The sequence below is a fragment of the Xenopus tropicalis genome, chromosome 6 (genome assembly GCF_000004195.4).
Source record: "Xenopus tropicalis strain Nigerian chromosome 6, UCB_Xtro_10.0, whole genome shotgun sequence".
Classification (NCBI taxonomy): domain Eukaryota; kingdom Metazoa; phylum Chordata; class Amphibia; order Anura; family Pipidae; genus Xenopus; species Xenopus tropicalis.
Window position 1 is genome coordinate 105,729,836 of NC_030682.2, and position 16,087 is coordinate 105,745,922.

The 16,087-nt window shown below is 40.3% G+C and overlaps 1 protein-coding gene across 1 annotated transcript; it reads right to left on the reverse strand.

The window, feature by feature from the left end:
• Positions 1-13,307: 13,307 nt before the first annotated feature.
• lrrc30 (leucine rich repeat containing 30) lies at positions 13,308-14,695 on the reverse strand. The gene has a single exon (XM_004915662.3). It carries the CDS (start codon positions 14,580-14,582, stop codon positions 13,710-13,712), a length of 873 nt encoding a protein of 290 aa, XP_004915719.1. The 5' UTR covers positions 14,583-14,695; the 3' UTR covers positions 13,308-13,709.
• Between the last annotated feature and the right edge of the window lie 1,392 nt (positions 14,696-16,087).

The window sequence follows — 16,087 nt, forward strand, 5'->3', positions numbered from 1 at the left end:
GACTACAACTCACAGAACCCCCAACAGTTTTCAGTTGACATTAGAATCCTTGGAGCTGTAGTTTAAAAAAGGTGGATATATCTAGTGTAAAGAATATAAGCTATTACACAGTTTAATTATATGCTATTTATTAACTTGGGATCCCTCTGCAAATGGTTCCCCTGCCCTGTCCTTAAACCATCAAGCAAGATATCCTAGTTGAATTTCTAATAGTGAGGGGCATTGGAATATAGACATATGAGACAGCAGCTGCTCAAGGTCCCGGGAGTATTGGTTGCACCATTAATGATTCAGCATATTATCTTCCTTTGCTAGACAAGGGATTTTTTAAAAGATTTTGCGGGGGCCCAGTAAGTTCTAGTTTCGCCACCAGTAGCATTGCTTGTGGAAACTAATTGCTGAGGAGAAAAAATTTACATTGCTGAGCACAAAGCAGGAAAACGTTAGCTGTAATTTATATTCTTCTCATGGAGACCTGCCAGCTCGAACCTAATGGCTTTTGGGAAAGTCTCGGAGCCTGAGTTGTTGATAGAGGAAAATGAGAGCAGAAGTGAAAATAGAAGCACAGAAACATGATAGCAGAAACATTCCCTACTGGCCCTTGAAGTCTGCACAGTTTCTTAACTCTGTTAAAGGCAAAGTTGTTCCTTATATTAGTGACAATTTTGTTGTTGTTATGTTTTACAAGTGGATATCTGAATGAAAGTAAAGGGACAGGTATTTTGGGGAGATCTGTTGTCTGTGGTGGCGCAGATTTCCACCTGAAAACCGGAGCAAATGGCCCACTAGCCCCCATCCCCAAGTTAGGGCTCAACCCTCTGGCACTCCACCCCAGCTCTAATGATTACCGCTGCCACCACCACAGATAATTAACACAGTAGATTATGCATTCCAGCCCCCTAGTGATCCATCCCTGCACCACACAGCCTGACCATGTGCCCAAGGCTGTGGGGCCCAACAGGACTGGGGCTCGCTGGGTTTTCTCCTGGCACATTGGCAGGCCAGTCTGATGCTTGTTGGACAGGAAGAGTTGTGCCCAATTTGGAGAGTAGTAGTCAGCACCAAGCCTTGTGATTAGTTAGAAGTAGTGCAGGTTCCCCAATGGCCACTTTCCATCGGCATATCCTGGTACAGAAGAACAGAAACAGCAACTCTTGTCTTTGTAGATAAAAATGCTTTTATTGCAAAGTTTTTTGGGGCAAACAACAACAGCAGCAATGTTTCAGGTCACATAAGACCTTTTATCAAGCTGAATAAAAGGTCTTATGTGACCTGAAACGTTGCTGCTGTTTTTGTTTGCCCCAAAAAACTTTGCAATAAAGGCATTTTAATCTAGAAAGACAAGAGGTGCTGTTCCTGTTCTTCTGTACCAGGAAGAGTTGTGCCCACCAGAAAACCTTACACCAAATGCCTTCTCATCAACTATTTTCCCACTTATCTTCACTCACTTTATTGCCTTTATGTACCCTTCCCCCTATTTCTCCTGTTTGTTCATATATAGAAATGGGGAACGGGTTTAAGTTAAAATGGCTGGGTGAGAAGGAGAGTCCACTGATACCGGTCCCACCTTGAGATTCCCTGGTATCCTGGACAGCCAGTCCAACACAGTTCTTAAGCAATGTGCTCTAGCCCTAATAATTCAGGATATTTGGGTAATTTGGTTAATAACTGCTGGATGTGATCATCATTGAACAAAAGTATTTTCATTCAATAGGGGACCTTACAGGACACTTTGCAGTTTGCAGCAGGAAGCTGGGCTGTGCTAAAATACTGAACCATTCTGCTGTAATTAATAGTCTGTCATATTGGGTGTTACCTATTTATTACTTATATTCAGTTTACATTTTTCACAAAATCCAAGCCTCACATACCCAATCATTTTTTTGCTCAATTCAGTTACTTGAGTTTCATCTAAGAAATGAATACAAATTTTTAATAAGTTAAAGTATAAAATACTGAATAAAGGAAACTGCTCACATGATTCGTTAAGGTCTGGCATGGTGCCGAGAGACTGGTGAATTGCTAATGTGGTGCCGTTATTTAAAAAGGGATCCCGTTCTCAGCCTGAAAACTGTAACCCTGTTAGTCTGACATCAGTAGTAGGAAAGCTTTTGGAAGGGGTAATAAGGGATAGGGTACTTGAATACATTGCTGTTCACAATACTATAGGTTTGGCCAGCATGGTTTTATGTGTAACAGATCTTGCCAGACTAATTTAGTCGCCTTTTATGAGGAGGTGAGCAGGAACCTCGATGCTGGAATGGCAGTTGATGTCATCTACTTGGACTTTGCTAAAGCGTTTGATACAGTACCTCACAGAAGGTTAATGATCAAATTAAGGAATATTGGCCTAGAACATAATATTTGTAATTGGATAGAGCAGCGTTTTTCAACCACTGTTCCTGAGATGTTGCCTGGTGTGCCGTAGGCAGGGCCGCAATTTTTACTTTCAAAGGGGGCCCGGCGATGCTACAGTTTTTCTTAGTAGCTCGAGCCCCCTTTAATAAAATCCGGGCCCTGTCATTGGTTGCTCCCCATGTGTACGGGTGACGTCAGTACGCACGGGGCGCAACGTTATAAAAGGGCCTGTGTGCGGTCGCGTGTAGGCAGAAGTGCAGAGGCGGCGCGCGTGAGGGGAAGATGCTGCTGAAGCCGCCGAAGAGCAGAAGTAAAATGCTGCTGGGCACCAATGTATTAGGGGGGGCCACGGGGCACACTGACTTATGGGGGCACTGCTGCTGGGCACCAATGTACTAGGGGGGCTGGCTCTTGGCACCAATGTATTGGGGGGCACTGCTGCTGGGCACCAATGTACTAGGGGGGCACTGCTCTTGGCACCAATGTACTAGGGGGGCACTGCTGCTGGGCACCAATGTACTAGGGGGCACTGCTCTTGGCACCAATGTACTAGGGGGGCACTGCTGCTGGGCACCAGTGTACTAGGGGGGCACTGCTGCTGGGCACAGAGTTAAATTTTTTAACATTTTCTAATGGTGGTGTGCCTCGTGATTTTTTTCATGAAACAAGTGTGCCTTTGCCCAAAAAAGGTTGAAAAACACTGGGATAGAGAACTGGCTGAAGGATAGATTACAAAGAGTGGTGGTAAATGGAACATTTTCTAACTGGACCAGTGTGGTCAGTGGAGTACTGCAGGGGTCAGTCCTTGGTCCTTTGCTTTTTAACTTGTTTATTAATGACCTGGAGGTGGGCATAGAGAGTACTGTTTCTATTTTTGCTGACAACACTAAATTGTGCAAAACTATAAGTTCCATGCAGGATGCTGCCGCTTTGCAGAGCGATTTGACAAAATTGGAAAACTGGGCAGCAAACCTGAAAATGAGGTTCAATGTGGACAAGTGCAAAGTTACACTTTGGTAGAAATAATATAAATGCCAGTTATACTCTAAATGGTAGTGTGTTGGGGGAGCCTTAACTGAGAAGCATCTGGGGTTTTTTGTAGAGAACAAGTTGTCTAATTCCAGGCAGTGTCATTCAGTGGCTACTAAAGCAAATAAAATACTGTCTTATATTAAAGGGCATTGACTCAAGGGATGAAAACCTAATTTTGCCCCTTTATAGGTCCCTGGTAAGGCCTCAACTTGAGTATGCAGTGCAGTTTTGGGCTCCAGTCCTTAAGGGCTGTGGCACATGGGGAGACTAGCCGCCCGCAACAAATCTCCCTTGTCGCGGGCGACTAATCTCCCTGAAATATCATCCCACCGGCGCTGGTGGGATGGCATACGCAGCACCACAATTTCCCCAAAATTGTGGAAGTTTCCTCTCAAGGCAACTTCCGCGATTTCGGGGAAATCGCGGCACCACGTATGCCATCCCACCGACAATTAACATACCAGCCGGTGGGATGGTATTTCGGGGAGATTAGGCGCCCGTGACATGGGAGATTCGTTGCGGGCGACTATTCTCCCCGTGTGCCACAGCCCTTAGAAGGATATTAATGAGCTGGAGAGAGTGCAGAGATGTGCAACTAAACTGGTATGGAACTGGGATGGAAGATTTAAACTATGAGATTAGACTGTCACGGCTGGGGTTGTTTTGTTTTCTCTGGAAAAAAGGTGCTTGTGAGGGGAAATGATTACAGGTACATTAGAGGGGATTATAGGCAGATAGGGGGTGTTCTTTTTTCCCACAATAAAACGATCAGTGCACCAGAGGCCCCCCCTTCAGATTAGAGGAACAGAACTTTTATTTGAAGCAGCTTAGGTGTTTTTTTTTCACGGTGAGGGCAGTGAGATTGTGGAATGTCCTTTCGAGTGATGTTGTAATGGCAGATTCTGTTAATGCCTATAAGAGGGGCCTGGATGAGTTCAACAAGCATAATAGCCAAGGCTATTGTGATACTAAAATCTACAATTAGGGGCTGATTTACTTACCCACGAACGGGTGGAATGGAGTCCGATTGCGTTTTTTTCGTAATGATCGGTATTTTGCGATTTTTTCGTATGTTTTGCGATTTTTTCGGATTCTTTACGAATTTTTCGTTACCAATACGATTTTTGCGTAAAAACGCGAGTTTTCGTATCCATTACGAAAGTTGCGTAAAAAGTTGCGCATTTTTCGTAGCGTTAAAACTTACGCGAAAAGTTGCGCATTTTTCGCGTAAGTTTTAACGCTACGAAAAATGCGCAACTTTTTACGCAACTTTCGTAATGGATACGAAAAACTCGCGTTTTTACGCAAAAATCGTATTGGTAACGAAAAATTCGTAAAGAATCCGAAAAAATCGCAAAACATACGAAAAAGTCGCAAAATGTTCGTTTTCAAGTCGGAACTTTTCCAATTCGGGTCGGATTTGTGGGTTAGTAAATCAGCCCCTTAGTGTTGATGCTGATATATATAGTTTATGCACAGTATGTGAGTGTATATATAGATAGGTCAGGATAGGCTTATGTGGGTGCTCACTTGGAAGGGTTTAACTTAATGGACTTTGGTCTTTTTGCAACCCAACATAACTATGTAACTATGTAATAATTAAACAGCCCTTTGCAAGAAGCCTGTATTTTACGTTGTTGGTTTTCCCAGGTCATATGATATGAATTACAAGAAGGGACTCTGGTAAAATACTTTGGCCTGAACCTAGATACACTTTGGAATGGCAAAGGACATCCTGATTAGGGGATGAACAGCAAGATTTATATAGCAGACACCCTTATTAGTATTTCTCTATGGGCAGCTGTGTACATGCTGTTCTACTTGCCTCTGCCTATGAGTCTCGGCAATTGGAAAGTAAATCATTTAAAAAAGTGGTCATATATATCTTTGTATGCAGTGATCACTTTGTTCCAGAAGATGTCACTAAAGCACATATACTAGAAGCGTGTACATGTAGTTATCTATCCATGTTTTTTTGTGTATTTTAGGAACATGCTTCCCATTGCCATATCCATTAAATAAGAAGTTAAAAGGAAAGAAGCCTGCAATAAAATGAATCCTGACAGCTATAAAAGTTCCAGCAACAGTGGATTGTAGGTGATTTCAGCTTTTCTACTTACATCTCTTAAAAATAAACAAGATTCAGTTGAGGGGATATAATAACTGTCATAAACATAAAAATATTTCCACAATTTAAAATGAAGATTCCAATGTTGCAATGTATTAGTGTTCATTAGACATTAGGTCATTACATTGTGCTTTTTTTTTTTTACATTTTCAGTAAGTCTTATTACATATATGGCACACTGGAGTAAACTAAGAAGTCACTTAAACCTTTTACAGGATAACAAAACATATTAAAGGATATGTAAACCCTTCATTCTCTTATGTATCTAAGTTGGGCACATCTCCCTCACCTAAACCACACCATTTGTACTTCATATATCCCCTTTGTTTGCCAGCACCAACATCTCTTCATTGGCTGCTAGACTGGAGAGTGTGTTTAGTAATCTGAGTTTAGAACAACTGAGCATGTTTGGCAAGCCAGAAGTCAAAGCAAATTCCTGAGGGAGGGGCTGAGTGGGTTACAGGAGGAAAAGGAAATCTAATTGATTAAGGGGATGCTGCAGCCTTACTAAAAACCTTTTAAAGGAGAAGGAAAGTCATTTTGCCATTTTACTGCCACATTAGTGCATTGCCATACCTGAGTAAAGAGCCCTAGAAGCTCCCTCTGTTCGTTCAAGATAGCAGCTGCCATTTTAGTGTGGTCTCAGTAGCTTCCTGCTGCAGCTCTAACTGTTGGAAGCTCAGATCACACATTCTAGGGAGGGAATTCTTATAAATTCTTATGGGAGGAGGAGCAGGAGAAGGGAGAGAGTTGAGAGCTGTGCGGACTCTGGCCCCAAGAAAGAAGGATTTTTCTGAGAAAGGAAGTCAGATACCCTAAGAACTTGTTTACAAAAAAGGAGGTGAGAAATCCTGTGTTTCTTTTGATAGAGGACTCAGTGCAGCATTACTGTGTTTACTGTGTTAGTGCTTATGGCTGTATTTACATAGACCTTTCTGATAAAGCTTTCTAAATTTTTACCTTTCCTTCTCCTTTAACAACTGGAGGGGCAGGTATTTATTTAAGATTTCAAAGAGGCTGTTCATTGATTACATTTATTTGTGCCCTTTAATAATTACAATAATTGTTCTGAGTACTTTCCACTATTTATTTTTCTTATATTAGATAAGGTGACCTTTAAAGTAAATATTTAGAATACCACTGAATTCTTTGTTGTAAGGTCAATGACACTTGTCTAAGGGAGTGTTAAGGGTAATCCTAAGGGCAATGGCACATGGTAAGATTTGTCGCCTGGAGTAATTTTGTGCTACCGTGGGTGACAAATCTCCTGAAAATGCCTATTGCATAACATTAGGATCACCACAAGTAAAACATATTACAATTTCCCAAGATTAATGATCAGTTTTAAGCTGTCCTTATGCAATATATGATATTGCAATATTAGCAACAATATTGTTTTCCTTAATCCTCTATAGATTGAAGTAAAACAATGTCCATGGTGTTCATAAGCATAGGGTCCTGTTATATTGACATCTAAAGGAGCTAATGTCTATTTACACAATGTATTATAAGATATAGTGCGGCTCATTTATTTATACCGAGGCAGTAACCCATGGCAACCAATCACATTGTTGTATCGCATTGCTGTACCTGCAGCTGGCTTAAAAATGCTTATTGGTTGCAGTTGTCTATGCCAGTTGTTATTCTGGTGATAACATTATACAACTAGAAAGGGAAGTTTGAGAACAAACTTCATGTTGGGTTGAAAAACATGAAGTCACTGAATGGGCTCTGCCCACTTTCTCTGACCATGGACCACAGTTATAGAGTAAAAAACACTGTGCAAAGTTTGGGGACCCTGGTTTTAATAGTGTCTGAATGGCAGCAACATAAATTTCCCCACTTAAAGTCAACGACATCTGATTGGCGGTTGGTGGCTCCACCCCCTTTTTCTAACCTGGAACTGCAGTTACCCAGTGACTAACTCTGCGAAGTTTAGGGGCCCTAGGATTAATAGTTACAGAACGGCAGCAATTAAAATTTAAGCCAATAAAAGTCAATAGGTGAATTGTGATTGGTGGTTCCGCCCACTTTTTCTAACCTTGAGTCGAAGTCACCCAGTGACAAACAGTGGGCACCCTGGCATAAATAGTTTGAGAATTACAGCATTTTAAATTTAAACCAATAAAATTCAATGGATGAAATCTGATTGGCTGTTAGTGGCCCAACCTACTTTTCCTATTTTTGAACTGAAGTCCCCCAGTGACCAACTTTGCAAATTTTGGGGACTCAGGCATTCATTGTGAGGCTGACAGCATTTTACATTTCCCCATTGAAAGTAAATAGGTGAAATGTTATTGGCTGTTGGTGGCTCTGCCTACTTTTTTCTAACTTTGAATGGCAAATACCCAGTGACTAACTCTGGAAACTTTAACAACTCTGGAATTAATATTTAAATAATGGAATCAGCTTAAATATCAACCAATGAAATCTAATGGGTGGAAATGGATTGGCTGTTGGTGGCTCAACCCACTTTTTAAAACCTAAAAATGCAGTTCCCTAGTGACCCTGGTGTTAATACTGTGAGAATGGCAGCAGGTTAAATTTCCCATTGAAAATCAATAGGTAAAATCTGATTGGCTGTTGTTGGCTCCGCCCACTTTTTCTAACTCTGAACTGCAGTTACCAGGTAACTAGCTCTGCAAAGTTTGGAGACCTTAGTATTAATATTTAAAGAATGGCCGCAGTTTAAATTTAAACATATGAAGTCTATATGTGAAATCTAATTGGTTGTTGTTGGCCCCACCCACTTTTCTAAACTTGGAACATAGTCACCTAGTGACAAACTGTGCAAAGTTTGGGGACCCTGACATTAAACATGTGAGAATGGCAGCAGTTAAAATTTTCCCACTGAAATCAATGAAAGAAATGTGATTGGCTTTTGGCGGCCCCGTCCACTTTTTCTAACCTTGAGTACAAAGTCACGCAGTGACAGACTGTGCAAAGTTTGCGAACTCTGGCATCAAACCAATAAAATTCAATAGGTGAAATCTGATTGGCTGTTGGTGGCCCCGCCCACTTTTTCAAAACTAAAACTGTAGTCCTCTAGTGACCAACCGTGAAAAGTTTGGGGACCCTGGTGTTATTACTGTCAGAATGGCAGCAGGTTTAATTTCCCCATTTAGAGTCAATAGGTAAAATCTGATTGGCTGTTGGTGGCTTCACCCACTTACAAAAATACAAAAAACCTTAAATGCAAAGTCACCCAGTGTCTGACTATCAAAGTTTGGGAAGCCTGGCAACAAACCAATAAAAATCAATAGGTGAAATCTGATTGGTTGTTGGTGGCTCCACCCACTTTTCAAAACTAAAATTGCGGTCCCCTAGTGACCAACTGTGAAAGGTTTGGGGAACCTTGTGTTAATACTGTGAGAATGGCAGCAGGTTGAATTTCCCCATTGAGAGTCAATAGGTAAATTCTGATTGGCTGTTGGTGGCTCCGCCCCCTTACAAAAATACAAAAAACCTTAAATGCGTAGTCACCCAGTGTCTGACTATGCAAAGTTTGGGAAGCCTGGCAACAAACCAATAAAAATCAATAGGTGAAATCTGATTGGTTGTTGGTGGCTCCACCCACTTTTCAAAACTAAAATTGCAGTCCCCTAGTGACCAACTGTGAAAAGTTTGGAGACCCTGGTGTTAATACTGTGAGAATGGCAGCAGGTTGAATTTCCCCATTGAAAGTCAATAGGTAAACTCTGATTGGCTGTTGGTGGCTCCACCCACTTTTTCTTACCTTGAACCACAGTTACCTGGTGCCTAACTCTGCAAAGTTTGGGGACCCCGGCGTTATTACTGTGAGAATGGCAGTAGGTTGGATTTCTGCCAAGTCAATAGGTAAAATCTGATTGGCTGTTCACATCTCCGCCCACTTTTGGGCATCCAACAATCATCATATATTCATTCAGGCTGAGCCCATGACTATGTGATTCAAGTTTGGGGAGTGTAGTCTCAAAGCTGTAAGATTGGCAGCAGTTTCAATTTCCCCATAAAAGTCAATGGGTACAATATGATTGGCTGCTGTTGGCCCAACCCACTTTGCAGGTTTTTTAAAAAAACAAAAAAAAAACCTGAATGCATAGTCACCCAGTGACTGACTGTGCAAAGTTTGGAAAATCTGGCATCAAACCAATAAAAATCAATAGGTGAAATTTGATTGGCTGTTGGTGGCTCCGCCCACTTTTCAAAACTAAAACTGCAGTCCCCTAGTGACCAAGTGTAAAAAGTTTGGGGACCCCGAGGTTATTACTGTGAGCAGGTTGAATTTCCGCCAAATCAATAGGTAAAATCTGATTGGCAGTTCACAGCTCCGCCCACTTTTGGGCATCCAATAATCATCCTATTTTCATTCAGGCTGAGCCCATGACTGTGTGATTCAAGTTTGGGGAGCGTAACCTCAAAGCTGTAAGATTGGCAGCAGTTTCAATTTCCCCATTAAAGTCAATTATTAAAATTTGATTGGCTGTTGTTGGCCCCTCCCACTTTGGGGTCATCCAACAAATGTTGCTGCTTCATTCGGGGTGACCCCATGATTATGTTATTCAAGTTTGGGGGGTGTAGCTTCAAAGCTGTAAGTGTGGCAGCAGTTTGAAAATCTTCCCTGTCAATGTCAATGGGAAAATTGGGGGGTTCGGAGCGGCGCCACAAAAAGATGGGGGCCGGGATCACTTAGAAAAGCACAAGCAACCTGCTCCGCTATAGGGCGAAGATGTGTGGGGAGTTTGGGTGTTGTACCCCTAAAACTGTAGGAGGAGTAGCGTTTAGAAAATGGGGGGCGCTAAGAAGAAGAAGAAGAAGCGGAAGAAGAAGCTAAAGTCGAAGAACAGTATGTTGGGGTTTTCAACCCAACATAATAAGCAGGTTTTATTAAATATCAAACAACAGATGGAGGATGGACAAATTCATTTTATAATGGAAATAGCCTACATTGTGTAAAGTGACAGACAAGATCATCATGTTATGTTTTAATATTTTATAACATGGAAAAAAATGGCCCAATGTACCATCCACACAGGCCTGCTATTTCCCCTAAAAGTGCAAATAAGATATTAGTTTCAATAATTTTTATTGGGATTTTTTAAACATTATAGCCAAATAAAGGCATTAAAATATTTTCAAACATTAATATTTACATTATGCAGAAAAATAATCTGCAGTACAAATAATAACAGCCATTGAAAACGTATACATTCAGTATTGGTCAACATATGATAAAATATGATATAATATAATTTAATATTGTTGGTTAAGAAATTTGTTATGTACACGTATATTTATACGCGTATACTAATCACGCGTTGAAAATGTGTAAGTTCAAACGTGCAAAACGCGTATAAACTGACACTACTGAGATCCTAGGGGTTGCATCCATCTAAAGATTGATTAAACATAGTCAAGCTGTATCATTAAGAAATTTTGCTTCAGTTGTATTCAGTTGCTAAGAGTTAAGAACAGTACGCTTCCCTCATAAATTATTGTGTTATGCAGAGTACACAACTGGAAAAGTCTCCATCTCTGTGAGAGGGTTTATAGGATGTATTGGATTTATTAGATTTATGGGATTTATAACCTCTAATTCAGATCATTCAATTTAGTATCTGGGTATATCAAATGCCATAACAAATAAGATATTAACAGCTTAGTCGTAACATGCTAAGTAATGACAAAATGAAGGCAGATGTGTCTAATATTGCTCTGTTGGAGACAGCATACGGTTAACTATATTATGTTAGTGCACATTTTAACAAAATATAACATTAAAGGGGCAGTTAACTGAAAGTTAACTTTTAGTATGTTATAGAATGGCCAATTCTAAGTGTAGCACTATTATGACAGTATAAGGCCACACCAGGGACTTTCACTCAGGGCTGGGCCCTCTGTTTGTAGTAAGAGGATTATCAGGAATGTTGTGGTTTAAATTAAGATAAAAAGTAATGGGCGCCAGGAATTCTTTAGGGCTCTGGCACACGGGGGAGATTAGTCGCCCGCGATAAAACTCCCTGTTCGCGGGCGACTAATCTCCCCGAGTTGCCTACCCCTGCCATCCCACCGGCGAACATGTAAGTCGCCGGCGGGATGGCAGATGCGGCGGCGCGATTTCGCGCAAATCGCCGAAAAAGACTTGCGAGTCTTTTTCGGCGATTCCCTGAAATTGCCCCGCCGCGTCTGCCATCCCGCCGGCGACTTACATGTTCGCCGGTGGGATGGCAGGGGTAGGCAACTCGGGGACCCCAACAGTCGCCCGCGAACAGGGAGTTTTATCGCGGGCGACTAATCTCCCCCGTGTGCCAGAGCCCTTAGAAGGTATATTTATTTATGCAGCAACTGAAGAGTAACATTTCACTACACTGTTTGAGTATTACAGTGGTGACAGTGAATGTAATAACATAAGCAATCAGGCAAAATTATAAAATAGCAGGAAACAACTCAATATAACCTTTAACAAAGGATATGAGCAATGCTCTATGGTCTGACCCAGCCAGATGTGCTGACAGCCACTGCCTGTAGAATGGGAATCCTCTCTATAAAGAAACACCCCCCTTATCACTAAGGCCCCTATTCTGGGTTGCAAGGCATCTACCTGTGTACAACCAGGGAACTAACCCACTGACCTCCTGTTGGAGCTTTGGTCTGCTCGGCTACCCTGACTGGCACTAAGTGGGTGCTGACCCACTCCTATAACACAAGCTGGCTAATTCTAAGAACTAAGAGAGGATTCCCTTGGGGTTTTACCCTCTATGCAGGTAAACAATTGGTTGTCTCCCAATGGCTGTCTGTAGCACTCCCTGTAGCTCCCAAAAATCACAGTACATGTCCTCTTCCTTTTGTCTAAAACTCTGGAAGAAACCACTTTTTCCCTAGAGACAGGGGATGTTGGTTTCTCAAACTATTCACAGATAGGGAATTTTTCTTATACATGAACTAAAGATACAGTGACACCTACTGGTAAGGTGTCAAATAGCTTACCAATTTAATTAGGTCAGCAGAATATTTAATGTCACTATTTGGGAAGTACAACCCTAAGGGGCTGATTTACTAAAAAAAATTCCGATTGGAAAACGAACATTTTGCGACTTTTTCATATTTTTTGCGATTTTTTCGGCGCCTTTACGACTTTTTGGAAATTGTCGCGACTTTTTCGTTACCAATACAATTTTCGCGAAAAAACGCGAGTTTTTCTTAGCCATTACGATTCGCTCATATCTTGTCGCGACTTTTTCGTATTGAGCGCTCGTAAGCGGCGGGCGAAACTTTCAGACTTAGCATGATTTTGGAAGCCTCCCATAGGACTCAATGGCACCCTGCAGCTCCAACCTGGCCCAAGAAAAGTCACCATTCTGAAGCTTGAATGAATCCGAACGCTACGAAAAAATCGCAACATTTTGCGCAACTTTCGGAATGGCTACGAAAAAGGCGCGACTTTTCGCGCAAGTTTTAATGCTACGAAAAAATCGCCAGATTTTGCGCAACATTCGGAATGGCAACGAAAAAGTTGCGATAATTTTCTGAAAAAATCGCCAAATACCGATCATTACGAAAAAAACGCAATCAAACGCATTCGGCCGGTTCGTGAGTAAGTAAATGGGCCCCTAAGTGTTACATAAGCAACATTTCAATTGGTCTTTATTTTTTATTTTTTACAGTTTTCATTATTTGCTGCCCCTTCTGACTATTTGCAACTTTTGAATGGTGGTCACTGACCCCAACAGCTAAAAACTATTTCTCTGTGAGGCTACAATTTTATTGCTATTGGTACTTTTTTATTACTAATCTTCCTATTCAGCCCCTTTCCTATTCATATATTAGTTTCCCATTCTAACTACTCCATGGTTGCTAAGGTAATTTGGACCCTAGCAACCAGAAAGTTACAGAAATTCCAAAATGAAGAGTTGCTAAACACAAAATGAAATAATTAAAAACCACCAATAATAAAAAAAATGAAGACCAATTGCAAATTGCCTCAGAAGAACACTCTCTACATCATACTAAAAGTTAATGCAAAGGTGAACAACCCCATTAACATTCATTTCAAGAGCAAAGCAAGCAATATCTACATTAAAGTAAGGGTTAAAGCAACTTTGTTAATTAAATATATGGCCTATTTTGACCCCTTAATATTTAATTAGATTTAATTTAAACTGAATTGGGGAATTTAAAGTGATGATCAGCACAAAGTTTCCAACAAAAGCATTCAGTCCTCTTTAGTTCTGTCCTCAAGGTATGCAAATAATGCATTAAGCCCCCCTTCAACCATAGCCGGCAGTGGTTTGGCTAAGGGGTTATTAATTATATGAAAACCTTTATCCGTTGGATTGTATGCAATTCTTGTCAGTTTCATCAACTTAAACAGATCATCAGGAAGCGTTTGTATATGATTATAATCCACATTTAAAAGTTCCAGGGAAGTCAGCGAGCAAATGGATTTGGGTAAAACATGTAAATTATTATTGTCAACAACCAGTATCTTCAAGCACTCCAACAGCTGGATACTGTCAGCTATGGTCTCTATTTGGTTGGAACCCAAATGTAAAAAATCTAAATTCTTCATTTGGAAAATGCAAGAGGGAATGTAAGTAAACCAGTTGTTGCTCAGGTTGAGCTTTTTAAGCAAAGTTAAATCACTGTAGCATAAGGGAAGAGCTGATAGGTAGTTATGTGAAAGACTCAGGACTTCCAACTTCTTGCATGAACCCAGTTCCTCTGGAAGCTCATCCAAGTAGTTCATGTTAACAAACAAGACCCGAAGGTTTCTCAGTAAACCTATTTCCTTGGGCAGGGAAACAATCTGGTTTCCACATAAGTTCAGCACGACTATATGTTCAAGCTTACCCAGTGCAGGGGGGAGCTTCTCCAGCCTGTTGTGGGACAGATTGAGTTTTGTAATTTCAGTCATATGCAAGATGAACGTAGGGATTTCATGAATATTCTTCATAATGAAATTAAAGGCACTTGCTTCTTTTTGACATGTATGAAATACATGATCATGATCAACCTCTCTTTCTCTCGAATTCTGTCCCTTCGCCTGCTTGCCTTTTGAAATTCGCACTGAACATTGTGCTCCCATTTGATATCCAATGAAAGGTCTGTGAGAGAATATGTCAAGGTCCACAGGACATTCATGCAAAGGTGAACTGCTGTAGCTTGAAGCAAGTTGTCTATAAATAAGAGATGGTCGGTCTTGTGAGATTGCCTGCCTTTTGGCTCAAAGCTAGTTAGGTCAGCTTATCTGCTGACTAGACAACTACAAGTATAACTACAGGACCAGCTGCCCCTGTCATTTCATGGATAATTACAGGGCTGAATTAAGGTTTTTTTTTATTGTGTTTTAACAACCAGTAAGTCACAAGTAAATTGAGTGTATCACTTTTCAATGAATGTGGCTTAACACCTTATAAACTCAGCACTTAATAAATATTCTATGAGGCATTAATATTTACATAAAAAAAGATATATTTAATATATTTCTAGTTTTTCTTTTAATTATAAGAAATATTTTAAAAGATTCCTTACATATACTGATCAATACAGGAGGTAATGGAATGGAATCACTGGCAACCCCAATGATTTTACCATTCCTTTGGATGTGGCACAATATTGGTAGGCTTATCACCATTAAGGCGAGCTTTAATAATTAAATAATAAAAAATTGTGATAATTAAAACCCTGGTCGGTGTGCCATTACAATTAAGCATCTCAAAGGAAAACTTTAAGGCACACAATATATGCATCAATAAATCATTCCTAATACATGTAGTGCAATAATTAGTGCCTTGTTATATTTAATGCAGCACAGAATACATTTGTTATTCCAACATGTGGTGGTCTGAGAGTTCCACTGCTAGTGATACTACAGCTGTCATGTAATACGTAAACATACAGTACGTTAGCTTGCTGAATTTAAGCATTCAGTGAATCAGGCAGCAGTTTAAAGGTTTCCCCAATACAGAAATTCGAAAAAATTTAATTCACTTTACATTGAGAAACAGACATTAAAGGAAAACTAATCTGACGGTATTCATGGTCCAAAAAAACAACATTTGTGTATGTTTCAGTACATGTCTTGGCACTATGTGCAAAGAGAAATTTGTAACTAACATCTCCCCTAGACAGGTGTCAATTGCCGGGCTTCCTTGTGTCCATGTGTCTAGTAATTTTTGCACCTTAATAAGCAGGTTACAATTAGCCTTTGTTATATTGCAAATACCTTTTGTAAACAGCATTTAAATGTGTGCAGTTTTACACACTTTTGCACTTAGCACTTTCGCTTGTGTTTATAAATATACACTAATAAGTTGCATCCTCAGCAACTGTATCCAAACACGTACTTCATTATGATCAAACATGAACATCTCTAAATATTAATATTATGTTTAAATAATTGCCTATACATCTTTACAGAATCAAGCAAAGGATTTGTAATGTAAAGAAGCATGTGAAAAACTTATTTTGCTCTTTTTATTTGCTTAGTTTCTTTAGATGGCTTCTGATTTCATACAGACTTGTGCTCATTGAGCCTTTTTAAATAGCACTTGATATAATAAACCACGTCCATATAGTAACAAGTATGCC